This window comes from Mixophyes fleayi, chromosome 6 (genome assembly GCF_038048845.1).
Source record: "Mixophyes fleayi isolate aMixFle1 chromosome 6, aMixFle1.hap1, whole genome shotgun sequence".
NCBI lineage: Eukaryota > Metazoa > Chordata > Amphibia > Anura > Limnodynastidae > Mixophyes > Mixophyes fleayi.
Genome location: NC_134407.1, coordinates 77,298,548 through 77,316,591, shown reverse-complemented (window position 1 = coordinate 77,316,591; position 18,044 = coordinate 77,298,548). Strand labels below are relative to the sequence as shown.

General features: G+C 38.5%; 1 protein-coding gene across 5 annotated transcripts in view; it reads right to left on the bottom strand.

Annotated features, from left to right (window-relative positions):
• CEP131 (centrosomal protein 131) overlaps positions 1-18,044 on the bottom strand; it is a 105,694-nt gene that overhangs the window by 31,561 nt on the left and 56,089 nt on the right. For all 5 annotated transcript variants that reach the window (XM_075216893.1, XM_075216895.1, XM_075216896.1 and 2 more), the window contains 3 exons: positions 14,587-14,689; positions 3,939-4,140; positions 1,667-1,774 (listed from right to left, as the gene is read on the bottom strand). In XM_075216893.1, coding sequence (XP_075072994.1) covers positions 1,667-1,774; positions 3,939-4,140; positions 14,587-14,689 — 413 coding nt within the window. The remainder of the gene's footprint in view (positions 1-1,666; positions 1,775-3,938; positions 4,141-14,586; positions 14,690-18,044) is intronic.

Below are 18,044 nucleotides of genomic sequence, written 5' to 3'. Positions count from 1 at the left end.
TTGATACAGTCATTTCTTGGACACATCATCATTTTAGAGATACAGATTTAGTGAGCTTTTATCCAAGTTTAAGAATTTAGGAGGATGTTCCTACCCATCCCCCCATAAACTTCAATGATCCCATGGGTTAACACAGTGGAATAAGACACACATGCCAGGAATGATAACCATTGAAATATTTTTACTGTCAATTTTATAAAAAAAATATACTGATGGGTAAAATAAAATGTACTGACAAATTATTCAGGTCATTCTAAACTTGTTAGAAAGAAAAAAAATGTTTCAAAAGACGAAAATAGGGAACTCAACTCATATACAGGCTGAAAAATATTGGTATTGTGAAAGCTAGGTGTCATTTATAGTGTAAGGTGATGCATGAGAGGTGTGTTTCAGCACAGATTCTGATTGGATAAAGCCTTCTTCAGTCAAATGATGCACTGAGACACATCTGTCCCTAGCAGGTGTGAGTGTCTTACTGTACAGTTAAACCCATATGTTCTTTCAATGTAACTGTGACAGTCCCTGGGAAAAGCTCATTAAAAAAGGACAATCCCTTTAAGTTCCTTTGATTAGCAGATGGGATATTGAACATTCCACAAGTTAATGTTAAGCAAAAGAAGATACACACAGTTAATATTTAAGGTAAAAATATACCAGCTTCCAGGAGCTGAGCACTAACATCATACATAGAAACATCAGGTAACATCTTGAAAGATGTGTGAGTGGCCAGTACGACTAAACTGCATTCTCATTTGCTTTGTTGTGCCTTATCTTGTAATAAAAGCTGTGAAGAGACTATGAAGTTCTTCTGATATACCTTTGTTGGGAGGCGGTCTTCGGTATCTAACAAACTATTATCAATGACTTGTTCCATATCCTAAAATGTACCTTTTATTCTATCTTTAAATTGGATATACAAATGTGGCCTACCGCATCATAAAACAATTCCCTCCTAGGTCCATCTGCCCCTTCTACTCCTTTCCGCTCAACCCCTATTATCTCCATTTGCACCCCTCCTCTAGCGCCACCTGTGTCATCTTTTCACTTCTCTCAACCACTATCATCTCTGTTTGTGAATATTAACTATCACAGGTTTGGAACCTCTCTACTGCCTATCTCCTCATCATTGTTCTAGTTGTGTCGTCTTAGGTAGTTGCTTTCTCTATAGTCTCTTATATTGATTTTTACAAATTCTATTGTTTCTCTCTCTTTCCCCTTACTTATCAATATTTTGTTATGGTGATTTTTTGGAGATGTGGTGCTGTGGATTCTGTGGCTCCATATAAATAAAATAAGATTGTGATGTTGATGTGGGAGAGAAGGAAACTTCTTGCTATACTTGTGTGGTTTTTTTATTCCATGTTAAATGCACAGTGTATCACCTTAAACGAAGATATGTTCTAGGTTACAGCTGAGAATTTGATACCTATGTCCAATAAAATGAATAAAGAAACAAAGAAAATATACTGTAAATATTAATTTCCTCCAATATCTACTATGTATCTTCTCTTGTAACTGCTATTTCCTCTTCAACTCTTTCCAAAAGAAAATATACATTTATCTTCACTGAGAGAAATAAAATCATTTTGCTTCTGCAAAGTAAATAAATAGGCAGTGTGTGTGGACACCGCTATGTGCTACAGTCAATGGTTCCAGAATATCTCACCTGGCTGCTTGCTGGTTTAAACGCTCCTTTTCCTCGGATACCTCGCTGTACAGACGCCTGCGCTGTTCCTGTAGCGACTGCTCCTCTTGCACTAGCTGATTTTCATACCTGCACACACACAGAGTTTCAATACCTATGTAGGTATATTGCAATTTACAATCAGTGACTATAACAACTGAATTAACATAGATGGAGCAATAGGCATCCATATGGTCTAATCAGCTATTCTTTTCATGTTAACATTTAATAGTACCACAGTAACCAAAACATAAAAAAAACACTAAAGGGGGCTTTCACCTGCAATAACTTTTACTTATTGGCTTCTATATGCACTTATAACACTTTTTACTAAAAACATTGCTTTATATTTCAATCTCTTTTCTGTGCTTTTCCCAAGACCTTTAAATCTCTATATCTCATTTCTGCTTTGTGTATTGGATATAGTTCACCTGCAAAGCAGTTCTGTGTCATATCTAAAAGCAAAAATAATAAAAATCTGTCGACTTTATATAAAGTCTTGGGTAAAAAGCACAGAAAAAAAAGCCATAAAAATAAAGTATTCAGTAAATGATGCAGTTGTATATGTACAAACCCATGATTTAAAGCTGCCTGAAGGTGGACCCAGGGCTGCTCAGAAGAATTATGGGCCTTCATCATCATCATCATTTATTTATATGGTGCCACTAATTCCGCAGCACTGTACAGAGAACACACTCACATCAGTCCCTGCCCCAATGGAGCTTACAGTCTAAATTCTCTAATACGCACACACAGACAGACAAACACAGACTAGGCTAGGGTCAATTTTAATAACAGCCAATTAACCTACCAGTATGTTTTGGGTTTTTTTTTAGAGTGTGAGAGGAAACCAGAGCACCCGGAGGAAACCCACGCAAACATGAGGAGAACATACAAACTCCACACAGATAAGGCCATGGTCATCAGGAATCGAACTCATGACCCCAGTGCTGAGAGGCAGAAGTGCTAACCACTAAGCCACCGTGCTGTCTTCTGACAATTTCTGATCCTGGGTCCACCTCTCCTTCTGAGATGAATTTATTTACTTCCAAAACTTCAAACCAAGGTGCAATGGTATGTACCGTATATCTCTATGAATCCATGCAGGCTTCGATGTTTAATATAAAAGATTCCATTGGCTCTGTCCACTAGACTCTCTAATCGGATATGAAATTTGTGCCACTGGGTATTTTTCCTTTCAGTCACTTTACAATTACTGCGGGAAGATTGAGAACTTTCTATAGGAAATCAATACACATATGGTGGTTTTCTAACAGATGGGTAGAAGGCTTGGAACTGGGTATTCCCAGTTACTGCAGGTCAGAAGATTACTAGTAGACTGTAGATGGTACTGTAATGTCTACTGTACTGAAAAAAAACAAATATATAGGATGTATATTAAGTAGCAGAACTGTATATCAGTGGTGGGGTGATGCAGTGATCTTGTCACTTGAGAATGACAAGACTGCATGACACGCTAGCAGCCCATTTGTCACATGACCGGCACTATGACATGGTCTTAACACACGGCACCAAACGATAACAGTTACAGTAATAGCCGCATGGCCCTGTGAGCAGCCCTGGGTGGATCGAACATGGAAATGCAAGGAAGCACATGGGCAGACATGGACTTCTGCCATTATCAGAGCAGAGTAATGAACAATGTAGCCAGAATGAGAGCCAGTAATGTAATGTTTTGACCACAGCAATTAATCCTGAATACCTCACCATTCTTGTTTGGCCTCTCTGAACAACTTGTCACAGCTCTGACTACGTTATGTTTAAATAAAGTTGAATTTTTTAGTTTTAAACATTGTAGATCAATATTACATCTTTGATGGGCCTTGATCCTGAGCATAGTGCTTTGTACTTTAACCCCATGTTCACATGGGTTTCCTCCCACAGTCCAAAGTCGTACTGGTTGGCTAGTACGTATCTGTCTAAATTGGCCCTAATGTGTATGCTTATGTGTCTGTGGTAGTGAAACTAGATTGTAAGCTTCACTGAGTAGTGGCTGATGTGCCTGAATAAAGGTCTCTGTACAGCACTATGGAATATGTAAGTACAATATACAAATTCTAACAAAGTAATAGCAATTTTCTTGTGAACATTACAAAAATGGATTTAAGCCTTAATTAAATATTAAAACAGAGTATTGAGTCTTAAAAAATAAATAATGAAGAAAATAATCTTTAGTGCTTGTTGTTACTTTAATATTAGGGTCATTATTGAATTGTGGCATTCTGAAGATTACCTCTGCTTTGCCATCTCCCGCTCTCTCTGGCTCACGTCTTCCTTCTCACGCTCCAGGTTCTGACGCAGCTCTTCCGCTTGGCGCACATATCGTAGCGCTGCTCGCTCATCAGACTGCAAAAGCTCAGCCTCATGCAGAGCCTTTAACTTGCGGATCTCTTGTTTGTGTTTGGAAATAAGTCTCTGGATTTCGGGCTCTAGTCCTGTGAGGAATAATTCACTTCAAATTTAAAATATATATTAAACTGCATATTTACAAACATATTATATATTATAAATATTAGATATAAAATAATAATATATGGCTTATGTCAGATGACTGATACGTATATAGTATTTATCAAATTGAAAGCATTAAGATACAATAAACCAATATTTATTAAAAACAATAATAATATACCTCAATAAGAATATGTGAACATAACCCACAATCTGTATAAATATAGAAAACACAATATTCATATAATAAGCTGTTGCTGTCAAAGTTAGGGAACAACAATTCCCAATGTTATAATATGTTTCATAAGTAACTTGGTAATTTATTCATATTGTGAGGATACTTCACAAACTTTGAAGCATGCATAATTTTGTTTCAAATGAGTATTAAGTTGGTTAAACAGACCCTCCACATGTACAATGGAGTCCATAAGTAATGAAAGAACTCAGTTTGTTGAGAAAATTACTCTAGATTGTCTTTATTACATACCAGCGATTGTTCTTAATTATTTGTTCCACTTACACTTAGCTAAAAACTGAGGTCTCACTGATGTGAGATGTGAGATGTAAGAAAGCTGTACTGAATATTGCACACCTATGCTTCTTATCAGCAGTACTTTTGGTCTGTGGATCTGTCTGGTCCATATGTAATGTTATTTCCCCACTTGCGAGCCGTTACATACAATATGCACTCCGATCTGGACATGCACTGTCTTACTCAAGGTCTTCCCTTTCGTGTCAGCAATCAGTTATGTGATATCCTGATGTATTTCTCCACCTTCTCCTGATGAAACCGCTACAGAGAAGCAAGGCAGAGAAACGCAGTAGTCAGGGGCGGAACTAGCGAACTGTGGGCCCTGGTGCAGGTAGGCGAGGAAGAGGGAACCGAGGCCCCCGACCCTCTGCATCTGTCATGCAGAGGGCCACATTATCTCCATGGGCCCCAATGCACTGCACCTGCTGCACTAATGGTAGTTCCGCCACTGGTGTCAGTATAACACAAGACTGATTACCGATAATATTTCTATGACAATGAGTTTTGAAGGGCTCCAGTACTATTTGTTTGAGAGCGGCAGGGATTAAAGGCACGATGATTAAATATATATATTATTATAAGATAGTGCCAGAATTGGTTGTATCAATTTTTCTGGTGTTATATAGTATTTGCAACTGTAATGAATCAATTAGCCATTATAAGCACTATGATATGTTTGAACTGTGACAAGTTTTATACACTGACCGTGGAATGGTAAAAAACCTATTTGATTTGAACATACATATTATAAAACTCCACTAATGCAACAATTTGATGTTCACATAAAAATACGTTAGATTGTAGCATTGATATAAATTCAATTTAGCATTTTATAACATGCGAACTCTGTTTAGTCACTTTTGTTTATAAAAAAATTGTGTGGGTTATGTCTCATGTGTGAATGATGAATGACTATGAATTTGTTTTAAATATTTTTTTTATTTTGAATGACACACTTCTAATATCCTGGTTGCATTGCATACGAATGTTCAATTAACCAACACCTATTTATTTAGCTCTATGGCGAAATGTGTTGAGGCTTGGCTTGGAGCTGGTCTTTGTATGGAAGCCTGCTGTTCCTGCCTTGTTTGAGTCTTTAAGGGGGAGGCTGTTATAATGCACAGTCTGTGTTGCTGTGACATACTTAAATTTTGTCTAATTGTGGTTCACGTGCATTTTAAAGTTTTATTCCACAAAAAGTGAAAAGTCCTGCTCCATAGACGCACCCCCTGCTTTGCTTTATTTCTATTATATCTTACTATGTGTACAGCATAAAGAAGAGAAAGACACAGTACAGAAGAGACACTGACATGGCAGGCACAACAATACAGAGTGATATGGCACAGAGAATGTGACGTGGCATACAGTGTGCCTTGACTTAGAATGGAGCATGATGTAGCAAGGAAAAAATCATGTCAGAATAGACACCGTGAGAACAAAAAAAGACAATGTAGCAAAAGAGGCTGTGGCATGGTGCAAATGACTCCAGCAAGTGGCATGGTAAAGAGAAGATGATGTAAATGTGCACAGGAAAAAAAGATCAGTAGGCGAGGTGATGTTTTGTCACACTTGAATGATTAGTAACAAAATGTTCTGTGTTTGCAAAAAAAAGAGTCTATATGCTTGTAGATAGCAGCAGTCCACCTGAATATGTACACAATAGTCACAGGCAAATACAGGATTTTTATGGTGGGAGGTTCTAGGAATTTCCACTTTGCCTTTGTATAAAGGCATGGATACACAAGACATTAATAACCTTTAAAATATATATAAGTGCACTGTACAAATACCACCAACTTCAAACTATTTGTAATTCACAGAGAATAAGATTACTGCATGCAGAGCTTTTGTTCAAACAGAACAGTTTTGTAGATTGATATATTTGTACATTATTATTATAAAAGTGACAAAGTAATATTAACATGTAGAGAAATATCTCAGAAATGTACTCTCTCTGGAAGGTGTTCACACATTAGGCAACACATATTTGGATAAGCAAATTATATTTTTAATTAGTTGTTGAATTATACAAAAAGGGATTTTTTTTTAGGCTTCAATAGAAAAGAAAATAACATAAAATAACATGTAACAATGAAACAAACCAATTACATACTATACACACACACACACACACACACACACACACACCTTGAAACCTATATCGTCTAGTGAGTCCCCCTCTTCAATCTGTGATTTTGGAAACAGACAACCGATATTGGGGGAATCAGTCTAAATTGTCAAGATCTTTACAAACCTGTATGGACAATTTGTATGAGGGTTGCCAACTCTCTCCCAGGTAGGAAGCTCTTGGGATTTCTGAACAAATCAATCTACCATTTGGCATAAAAAAGAATGTTTAACAGATCAGAAATGAAATCTGTTTTTGGTTTGTTTGTTTTTTAAACTCTGATCCAGATTGTTCATTCATAATAGGTACAGCTGTTTTAGTGTAATTGGAAGCACTTTCATGGAGTAAGTAAGAGAATCCAAACCACACTGACATTTTAACCTCACATGTCACGTTATTATACATAAACTCTTTGGGGCATATTCAATTAGCTTTTGGATTCGCGGTAACGCGCGTTGCCGTGAAAAGTGCGCGTTCTTGCGGGTATTACGGTACCGCATTAACGCGGATTTTCGTTCGCAACCCTATGGGCTGCGAACGAAAATCCACGTTATTGCGGTACCGTGTATTACGTTTCGCGGCTGTTCCGGCGCGTTACCGCGAATCCAAAAGCTAATTAAATATGCCCCTTTATGTATAATTATTTACTCCATGAAAGTGCTTCCAATTACACTAAAACAGCTGTACCTATTATGAATGAACAATCTGGATCAGACTTTGACTGGATAATGTTGGTCATGTGACTCTCTTTATGGCCATAAATAAACACGTCCTTTGACAAGTTACCATTCCTCTGATGAAGCCTTTTGTAACAGGGAAACGCGTCAGAATTGGCTGTCACTTATCCAGCTGACTAACAGGCTCTGCTCCTTCAAACCCCGGGGTATTGCATGATTATTTCTCTGGAGGATCTCCTTGTGGCATCCAGCTTTTTTCTATCCTTACGAATTGGCTGCTGAACGAGCTAAGTGCAAATCGATCACAGACTGAGCTAAGTAATCTAGCTACTAATTTCGATTGTTGCTGCAGATTTTTGCATGCCAAAACTGATGTTCGAGAACTAACTGTTGCACTTTATGAGCCATTGAGTCTAACGGATGTCTCTATTCTGAGGATTGTAACTTCAGGTTGATATACCAATTAACGCTGAATACGCTGGCACTGATATTTGAAACACAAATGGGATTTCCATTTTGGGATCCATTATCTATGCGCTAAATGGACACTGAAAATTAGGAGATCCTGTAGTTGGTTTTTAACTAACTACAATTACTGACCACTGCTGGAATGTGGCTGTTTTAATTGGAATTTAGTATAATTACCATGATTACTATGTATATCTATTGAATCTGATATTATGGGGTGGTCCGGACCACTGTAAACGTAACAGTGTAACACACGTATGAATCAATAGTAATGGTTAATTGTTACATTAATGCAATTGTTTATGCATATTATAAGATTATATCTATGTGGTTTAAATAATTGGTGTTTCACTACAATTAGACACACTATGTCTTGTGTTTAAGAAATCCTATTGTCTCAGGAGGTTTTAGTCAGCTGTGTAAGCTTACACATATATGTGTGTTGTAATATTGTTTTTTAAATAAATACTACAGGTAAATTAGCGCTTCCCTATTTTTATAATATATATATATATATATATATATATATATATATATATATATATATATATATATATATATATATATATATATATATATATATTATATATATAATTCATACCATTTAGACAGATTCAGATATCTGCCCGCAAGGAGCAGCAGTCATCTGTTTTTATAATTAATAACTATTAGATCCTCTGGCGCCTAATATAGCTTTTTTTCCATTTGAGAAAATCCTTCAGTGGCACCACGATTGGACTATATAATACAGTTTATGGACAAAAGTATTTGTCCACACCTGTTAATTATTGAATTGAGTTGTTTCAATCAGACCTGTTGCCAAAGGTGTATAAAATCAAGCACCTAGCCATGCAGTCTCCATTTGCAAACATTTGTGATACAAAATGGGTCTCTCTGAAGAGCTCAGTGACTTCAAGCGTGGCACTGTGATAGGATGCCCCCTTTGCAATAAGATGGTTTGTGAATGATCATCCCTGCTGGATTTTCCACGGTCAACTGTAAGTGATATTATTAGAAAGAGGAAGCATTTAGGAGCAATAGCAATTCAGTCACAAAGTGGAAGACCGTGTAAAATCACAGAGCGGGGTCAATGACTGCTAAGGTGCATGGTGTGTATATATTGCCAAAGCTCTGCCGATTCCATAGCTGAAGAGTTTCGAACCTGCACTGGCATTAATTTAAGCACAAAAACTGTGCGGTGGGAGCTTAATCGAATAGATTTCCATGGCCAAGTGTCAGGCGCCGTCCCCGCTCTTCTCCTAGGTGTCAGGGGCGGACACCTGTCAGTTCTCACTAATGGCGCCTCGCTGCCTAGCAACAGGACGCTTTTCCTGGTTCCAGATAACCATGCTGCGCATGCATGCGCAGAGCTTTGCATTCCATCGCATAGCAACTAGAGACTCTCTTTACCTGCTTTGCGGTTTGTTGCGTTCTGACCGAAAAAAAACGCAGCACCAATCAAGGAGTACTTACTTCTATTTAAACCTCCTTGTGGCTGTATCTGGCGCCAGAGTGTTGGATCACCAGCTCCAGCCTTTTGTTCTGGCTCTGACCTTTGGGCTTCCCTCTGATCATTCTCTTCATTATCCTTGGGTACATCGCTCCTGTTTGGCTTCTGACCCAGACAGTTCGACTATTCCTGTTCCACACTACCGGACTGATGACTAACTTGGAGAACAGCGACCTGCGCACCCCGCGCAGCCAAGTCCATAGCTCCTTGCGGGGGTCCCTGGTGAATAATGGGGGCACGCTAGACTCGGCGCCTCCTTGCTCAGTTGTGTCAATACCCGTTGGTAGCACCTCCTGCAGTTCTACCGTGACACCGAGCAGCTGCATGCAAGCCTCACATCACCAAGACCAATGCCAAGCGTGGGACGTAGTGGTGTAAAGCACACAGACACTGGACTGTGAAGCATTGGAAACGTGTTTTGTGGAGTGAAGAATCACGCTTCGCTGTTTGGCAGTCAGATGGGCGAGTCTGGGTTTGGCGGATGTCAGGAGAACGTTACCTGCCTGACTGCATTATGCCAACTGTGAAGTTTGGTGAAGGAGGGATAATGGTATGGGGCTGTTTTTCAGAGTTTGGGCTAGGCCCCTTATCTCCAGTAAAGGGCAATCTTAATGCTTCAGAATATCAAGTCATTTTGGACAATGCTATGCTTCCAACTTTGTGGAAACAGTTTGGGAAAGGCCCTTTTTTATTCCAACATGACTGTACCCCAGTGCACAAAGCAAGGACTACAAAGACATGGTTTGATGAGTTGGGTGTGAAAGAACTTGACTGTCCCGCACAGAGCCCTGACCTCAACTCTATCGAACACCTTTGGGATGAACTAGAACGGAGATTGTGAGCCAGGCTTTCTCAGAAAACATCAGTGCCTGACCTCATAAATGCTCTACAGAATGAATGGGCACATATTCCCACAGGAACACTCCAACAACTTGTGGAGAACCTTCCAAAAAGAGTGGAAGCTGTTTTCCCTGCAAAAGGGGAACCATTCCATATTAAAGTATATGTATTTGAATACAAGGTCATTACTGGACCTGTTGGTGTAATGGTCAAGCGCCCGAATACAGCAACCAACTCAATACATAAAAAAAACACTCGGACATGGTGAAGAGATTCAGTTGTTGTTCAAACCAAACACTAGAATGGGGAAGAAATGTAATCTAAGTGACTTTGACTGTGGAATGATTGTTGGTGGTAGTCAAGGTGGTTTGAATACCTCAGAAACTGCTGATTTTCTGCGATTTTCATGCACAACATTCTCTTGCATTTAGAGAGAATTGTGCACAAAACAAAAAACATCCAATTAGTGTCAGTTCTGTGTGTGAAAACACCTTGCAAATGAGAAAGATCAGAGGAGAATAGACAGTTTTTCAAGCTGTCAGGAAGGTCACAGTATCTCAAATAACCATGCATTAAACAATAGTATGCAAAAGACATCTCTGAAAGCAAAACATGTTGAACCTTGAAGTTTATGGGCTACAGCAGCAGAAGACCACACCAAATTCCAATCTTGCCAGCTAACAACAGGAAACTGAGGCTATAGTGGGCACATGCTCATCAAACAGGACAGCTGAAGATTGGTGGCATGGTCTTTCCACATGGGGACCAGCCATGTTCCTGTGGGGATACAAGGAACTTCTAAAGTGCTAGGCTACAACATACCACTACACTAAAAAAAAAAAACCAAAAAAACGTTTAGTTGCGTGCACCCACCATTGGTGAGCTGGGACATACCTTGCAACTTACCGGCTGTTGGGACAGCAAAACAGTCCCTTCAAACTGGCAATGTACTGCCTAAATGTAGGTTATGCAGTAAACAATCATGCAGTAAACAATTATCACAGCTAGGCCAATCTAAGGGCAAATGAAAGAAAAATATTGAATAAGAAAGATGTGCTGTGATCTATATACTTAGATTATCTCTAATGGTGTGCTACAATGGACTGCCACCAAAGGGGGTACACAATGGAGCCATAGAGGGGGCCTGAGAGATAGGCTGTGAAAAAGGATCTCAGCAGCATGTGTATTGAGGAAGGGGCTTTTAAGATTTGCTATGCATAAATTCACAGTGTGGATTGGTTGATTCATACACAAGGGGAGGGCCAGTGATATCACATTTAATAAAATTTCTGCAGAAGCAGCTTTTTGATCTGCATGAGATCCCACGAAGACATTGTTCTATCAATGTAGGGGAATCATCAGCTGTCTGTAATGGAGTGGGTAATGCTTCACATTTTAACAGAGCCACAAATGGAATGTTATGATAAAACTGAACAATATAATTTACCTTCAGGATTCATATATGAAAAATTAAAATTTTGGAGTTTAAACAAACTTTAAGTTAATAAACATTAACCATTTATCACTTTCAAAAGCCGAAAAAAAACACATTTATTCATGTTCTCAAGTATTTGATTGCATGCGTCGTATATTATACAAAGTAAAAATATTGTATCCTTGACACATTTACAGTCTCTATTTTAGTTCCTTTTGGATAACTGTAAAAATATCTTTTATGGAGACACACCTTTTCAATCAGGGAAGTAAAAACCATGTTGCTTCCTAAAGCACCTAACCTCTGTGATTGGATTAAATTAACTCTGACATTATTTAGTTGATCATGTGTCTGCAAAATACCTTCTTCCCCTTCTCTCCCCCGATCCTCATTTGTAGCCTCATGTTGAGATTCCAACACCAAACAAAGGCGTTATTTACACCTGCATGGCAGGTGCTTCACAATTCAGCTCAGAATACCACGTTTCAGTATTGCCAGTGGCTGCTTTACATACATACTTTTTAGAACGGTGAAAAATACAGACTAGAATAACCACTTGATTATAAGTAATGTCGACACATCATTTATATAGCCTAAAAAATGACACGCTTCAGGCGTAAGTTTATAAAGCACCGACATTGTAGCAAGTAACATACACAGACCATCATAACAGTTACATGATTTAAACATTTACACAAAAACGATGCAATAGTAATAAGAATCCTGCTTAAAAAGCTCACACTCTAAATAAGGTGACTTATTGCGAGACTCACCATTTTGAGGTTAAATAATGTGCTAATCCAGCATATTTTCTATTTTCCAATATTTGAAGCACATTATTCACTGGGTACAGTCCTATAAACCCAACAACCTCATTTGGCAAAAAAAAACCACAGGGACATCTAGTGGCAAAAGCAGAGAGGGCAGCTTTTTATACAACTTTGGCCACATGAAAAACCGCATTGCTGTGCACAAAAAAAATAAAAAAATAATAACTTGCATCTAAAAATTTGTTGAGGTCTCTATGCTTATATTTTTCCAAGGTTGTACAGCTTGAAACTGTTGCAATAAACCTTAATAAGTCTTAAACATTATGCCCACCGAGAGTAAAGTTGTCAGTGCAATTTTTTATTGCAACACAGTTATTCCCATTAAACTGATGCAAGCTCAGGTGTTTTCATGTATTATCCACTGGTAGACAACATTCCCTTTTCTGGTCTGTGTGAGTTTACAATAATGAATACATGCATAACACAATCTTTTTTTCTTTTTGTGTTAATAACAATAAGACAGACACACTGGCAAGTTCAGTAAAACATACAGACCAAAGCTAATCTGCTTAATTTGTATCTATAAATCTGCATGAGAGCTGCCATATTGTTTAAATGATTAAGGTAAAATGAAAGGAAGTGTTTACTGTCAGCAATTCCACCCCCCAAACCTACCCCAAGGTCCTTCCCCATGACCTTTTAAGGTTTTTTGCATTAAGAATCTTAAAATGTTTCAGTTATTAACCAGAGAACCCAAGAAAATAGGAAATAATAGGAAATAAATAGGAAATAATTCCATCCCTCAACATAATGAGAGATGACCAGGACATCAGGTTTTTACTTCCCTGGAGCCACAAAACATCTACCGCTGTTTTTCATCTCCATATGTAATGTTCAAATCAGTGAATAAAATAATGGATATAAAAGGGTTACTAAACAAAGACACCAAACAGCCCATCACTATGCAAATTAAAAGCCTAGAGTAAATATTATTTATACTAGATGAATTACAAAATCCTCCCTACTTAATTGGTAGCTTCAGGGTTCAGTTCCATTTATCTGATGCCCAGTACCATATTCAGAGTCATATCTGATCCCCAGACTAACATGCAGAGCCATAACAGGTGCCCTGCCTAACATACAGAGCCATAACAGCTAAAAAGCCTAATAGGCAGCCAAATCTGGTGCCATGCAAATATGTAGAGCCTTACCTGATGCCCAATCTGATGAATCCTGGGCTTATCAGGTAACTATGCGAAGGAAATGGAGACAACTACTACCATCAAAGCCTCTCTGCTGTATAATATACACGTGTATTACAAAGAAAAGGAGGTGTTCCTAGTAGATGTCTAGAACACCTCCGCATAGTCAGCTGACATGCCGGTTCCATGCCAGTAAAACAGTGCTGCCTTACACACCACTGTGTCTTCTGCCTGGTGGTAACTATAACTGAAAAGGGTGAGTGCAGATGCAGGAATAATCCACCATCTCCCAACTGCATATAAAGTCAGTGCTGAAAGGAGATCACAGAGGAATGATTGATGCAGGTGGTCATAGGGCCATACCTCAAGCCCTGTCACCCCATCATCATCATCATCATTTAATTCTACCCCGAGGTGCACGCTTAATGAACTTAAATCTGGGCCTAGGTCCAGTGCAGTAAAGAATTTGTTCTGGGACTTTAAATTGGCTAGACTGCATAGAAGGAGAAGAGAGTCCTTGGTCTGAAAAGTGATAAAAAGCGGCTCTGACCCTGCTCGTTTGATCCCTCCAGAAACGTGAAGGACATTTTTTCATTGGAAACCCTCAATTCATAAAAACATTTCTAAAAAGAACTCAGGGACGGGGATGGGGGTATACCTAAGAGCCAGGATGCCTAAAAGGTTGAAAATATTAATATCAGCATCATCACCAGCAAGCACTTTGACATAACATGGTCAAATATCTGGATAAGCGATTAACATTAGAACTAAGTAGCTCTCAGAGATGTGAGCCTAGCTGACCAGAAGAATTTCTAATATTAGGCCTTTGAAGCTAAAATGTATACAGGAAGAAAAAGCCCAAATTTACCTTTCACTGTGATCTCTTTAATTTTCTTAGTTTTTTCATCAATCCATTTCTCCCTACGCACTTTTTCTGTAGCACTCATAAGTTCCTGTAGCTTCTTCATCTCCTGGAAGACAAGTATAAAAGGAATCTTATAAAATAGTTTACTTGGTTTATTCTTATTTGTTCTATTACAACTTATGGAAGCATGGTCTTTGGTGTATTAGGTACACTATGCTATAGATAAGAATCACCATTTCTGCTATCCTATGATCCTTCTGTCTGTCTAAAAGACTGATTATGAGAAAGTCTTCCATGAGAGTGAAGGACAACAGAATGAAGGTGGCGTCAAGGAGCGATGTGAATAAACACCCAAAAAAAAAAGTTTATTTTACTTCTTGTCTGGGTCACTTTTATAAGAAACCACCTTCAACCAAGTGGAGCCAGCACTCCTACCCCCTCTGAGTTTCCTCTTGCTAAGCACTGGCATCTTGAGGATTATGTAATTGGAAGTTACGGGGCACAGAGAAGAGATAAGCTTCATGCCACACTCCACACTAATCTTGTAAAAAAAAACAAAAAAAAAACCCATAATTTACTTTGTGATGGGGTGGAGACAGGAAGGCGGCAACACTGGCCGTTTCAGGTGGTATTATGGCCAACAACAGACTTAATACTGCCTAAAACGACAATTTTCTTGTTAATAGAAAACCTATTATTAAGAAAAATTACCTAATGTAAAATATGAGTAATTGTAATCTTCTGACAGAATAGCCATTTTAAACCAATGCATACCTGAAAACCAGAATCAAGGTAGCTTATCAGGCTTCTAACAGCCATTTGCAGCCACCAGGAATCTCCCATTTAGTTTTCATCTGGAATCTCTTGCCATGGTTTAAGTTTCCTGTACACTCACTTTGATAATGAAATTCAATCTGAATTGTATCTTTGATTATTAAACCGGGAGTCATATGGTGTGTGATTTTTACTTTTTAAAAATTTGCATGCATCATGTCTGCAAGTCAGATCTATTACTGTATTTTATTTTAAGTCCAATGTGATTACTCCAATCACAGTGCCGTGACTGTACTAGGGGCTTGGATCTTTGGAACCTTCCTTAACAGGAAAGTGCCCTGTTCCTCCCCATCAATAAGGTCCTTTAGGGGGCAAGAGTCTTCAGCACCACACTGCCGCAAGTCTTGGATTTGACACTTTTCCCCAAGGTCAACCGAAGCTTCACTCAAGGAACTGGGTCTTCAGCTCCACCCAAAATAAGAAGCTTCCTAGAACATGCAGAGAGGACTACTCATAAGGGTCTTGCCCAAACTCCACAAAAGAAAAGGTGAGACACACACACACATAAAACATAGAAGAGCACATAGTGAAAAAAAGTGCTGGTGTCAATGAGTTAAATACAAAGAAAAAAGACAGAAAGTAAAAAAGTGCGCCAGGCTTATCGCTGGTATATATATATATATATATATATATATATATATATATATATATATATATATATATATATATATATATATATATATATATATATATATATACACACATTTGTTTCCTGCCCAGCCATAAGGCCAGGGCAAAGACATAAATGTGTTGGCAGAAAAAAAAAAAGGGCAATAGTAAGTTACGTGCTAGTGCAAAGGTGTTCCCATCCCCTAGTGCATTTTCAGACACCCCCACCTCTTGCCCAGTGTTTCAGGTGACAGCCCATCACCAATAGGGGGCACCTTTAAGCCCCAATGCTTACATGGGTATTTACATGGGTATCTACACTTGATCTTAATCAAAAGGCAGAGAAGCGGTAAGCCAGATCTATTACTGTATTTGACTGTGGAGCCATACCTGTTTTTGAGCCTTTATTAGGCTTATTCGGCTGATAAACTGTTATCAGATCCCATCGAGCTCAGGAAGAGTCAGCGCATGTAGTGGTTCCTCATGTGATGTGACATTATATAATTATAGTCTTCTATAACACCTTATGTTGTCCTGTGACAATATCAATTGATACCGCTCGGGGGAATCGTGCAAGGTAGAGATCTAAATATTAGGGCTGGTGAGTTGGCTTTCCGTTTTATGCTACTTTAGGTTATTATATTTGAACCTAAACATTTTTGGGTTCAGAAAATAATATCAGAGATGTTTTATAAGGAACAGGTAAATGCACTAATGCGCTTAACTTTTGAGGGAGATGATATGTGTGTTATCAATACAGAGTCCTCCACCCAGTTCTAAAGATAGAATATTGAGCAGAAAACAAAACAAAAAAGAAAACAGCATTTGAATATTTAATAATGACAAGCCTTTGCTTTAAAAATATAAAACTGTATTCATAAAAAAAGCTTCAAATTACAGCTCCGTGACCTCCTGCTCCGTGACCTCCTGCTCTGAGCAGCCTTGGGCTCCTCTGGTCTAACTTGCATTATTACAATTGTATCATTGTAAAAGACCGACCATTTCATTTTACATGCATAACTGTGATTGCAAGCAATTTTAATGACGCTATAAAGGAAAGTTATCCATTCGTTATATCATGCACAACAAAATGGCAGCCAAGACTGTGTTAAATCAAGGAAAGGACAAGAAGAAAGGAAAAAAAACTAGGGGTTGAAGTAGATTAAAAAAAAAAAAAAACCCACAGGAAATGGGTTAACTTCAGATGGTATCTCACCCCCAACAAACTCGCTAAAATGTATCCCACTACCACCACCACCACCACCACCGATTGTTGGCGTGAATGTGGGCAACTGGGTACATTCCTACATAATTGATGGTTTTGCCCCAAGATTTCCTCCTTCTGGGATGGGGAGAGATATCTTCTCTCCACTCTCCTCCAATGGTCGTTCCTCCTCTGCTTAATTGCTAGGACTTGGAAGCAAAGCGATCCCCCCCCCCCTACATGTTTTTCCCTAGAAGTCCTATATTTGGCTCGCATTAAGAAAAATGACCTACCACTTGCATGACAGACTATATATTCCACCAGATTTGGGCCCCTCGGCTCTACCTACAAGACTAACTCTCATGTCTGTCCCTGGACCCATACACTTTACCCTCTTATCCTTCACTTCCCATCCACCCAACTCCCATTAACCATACTACTTCTGCACTACCCCATATCACGCTCTCATTTGCTCAAAGGATTTAGGCCCCTTTTACTACCTAATCTCTAAATATTTTCCTTATGTTATAATACACATAGGTGACAACCAAACCCCGTTAAACATCCCTCACACCCGCCTAAACAAAAACTAAATAAAAAAATCCTAAATGCCCGTTTCCTAATCTTAAAACTTCTTAAGTTTATATTTGACTATTTTTGTACACTCCTGGATCCTATATGATTGTATAGTGCTGCCTGATTTAAAATGTATGTTTTTCTAAATGAAAAGTTAAAAACTGAAAGTGGGAAAGCAGTATAAGGAAAAATAGTGGCTGACATATCAAATATCAATGATTTGTCTGTCCTACACCCT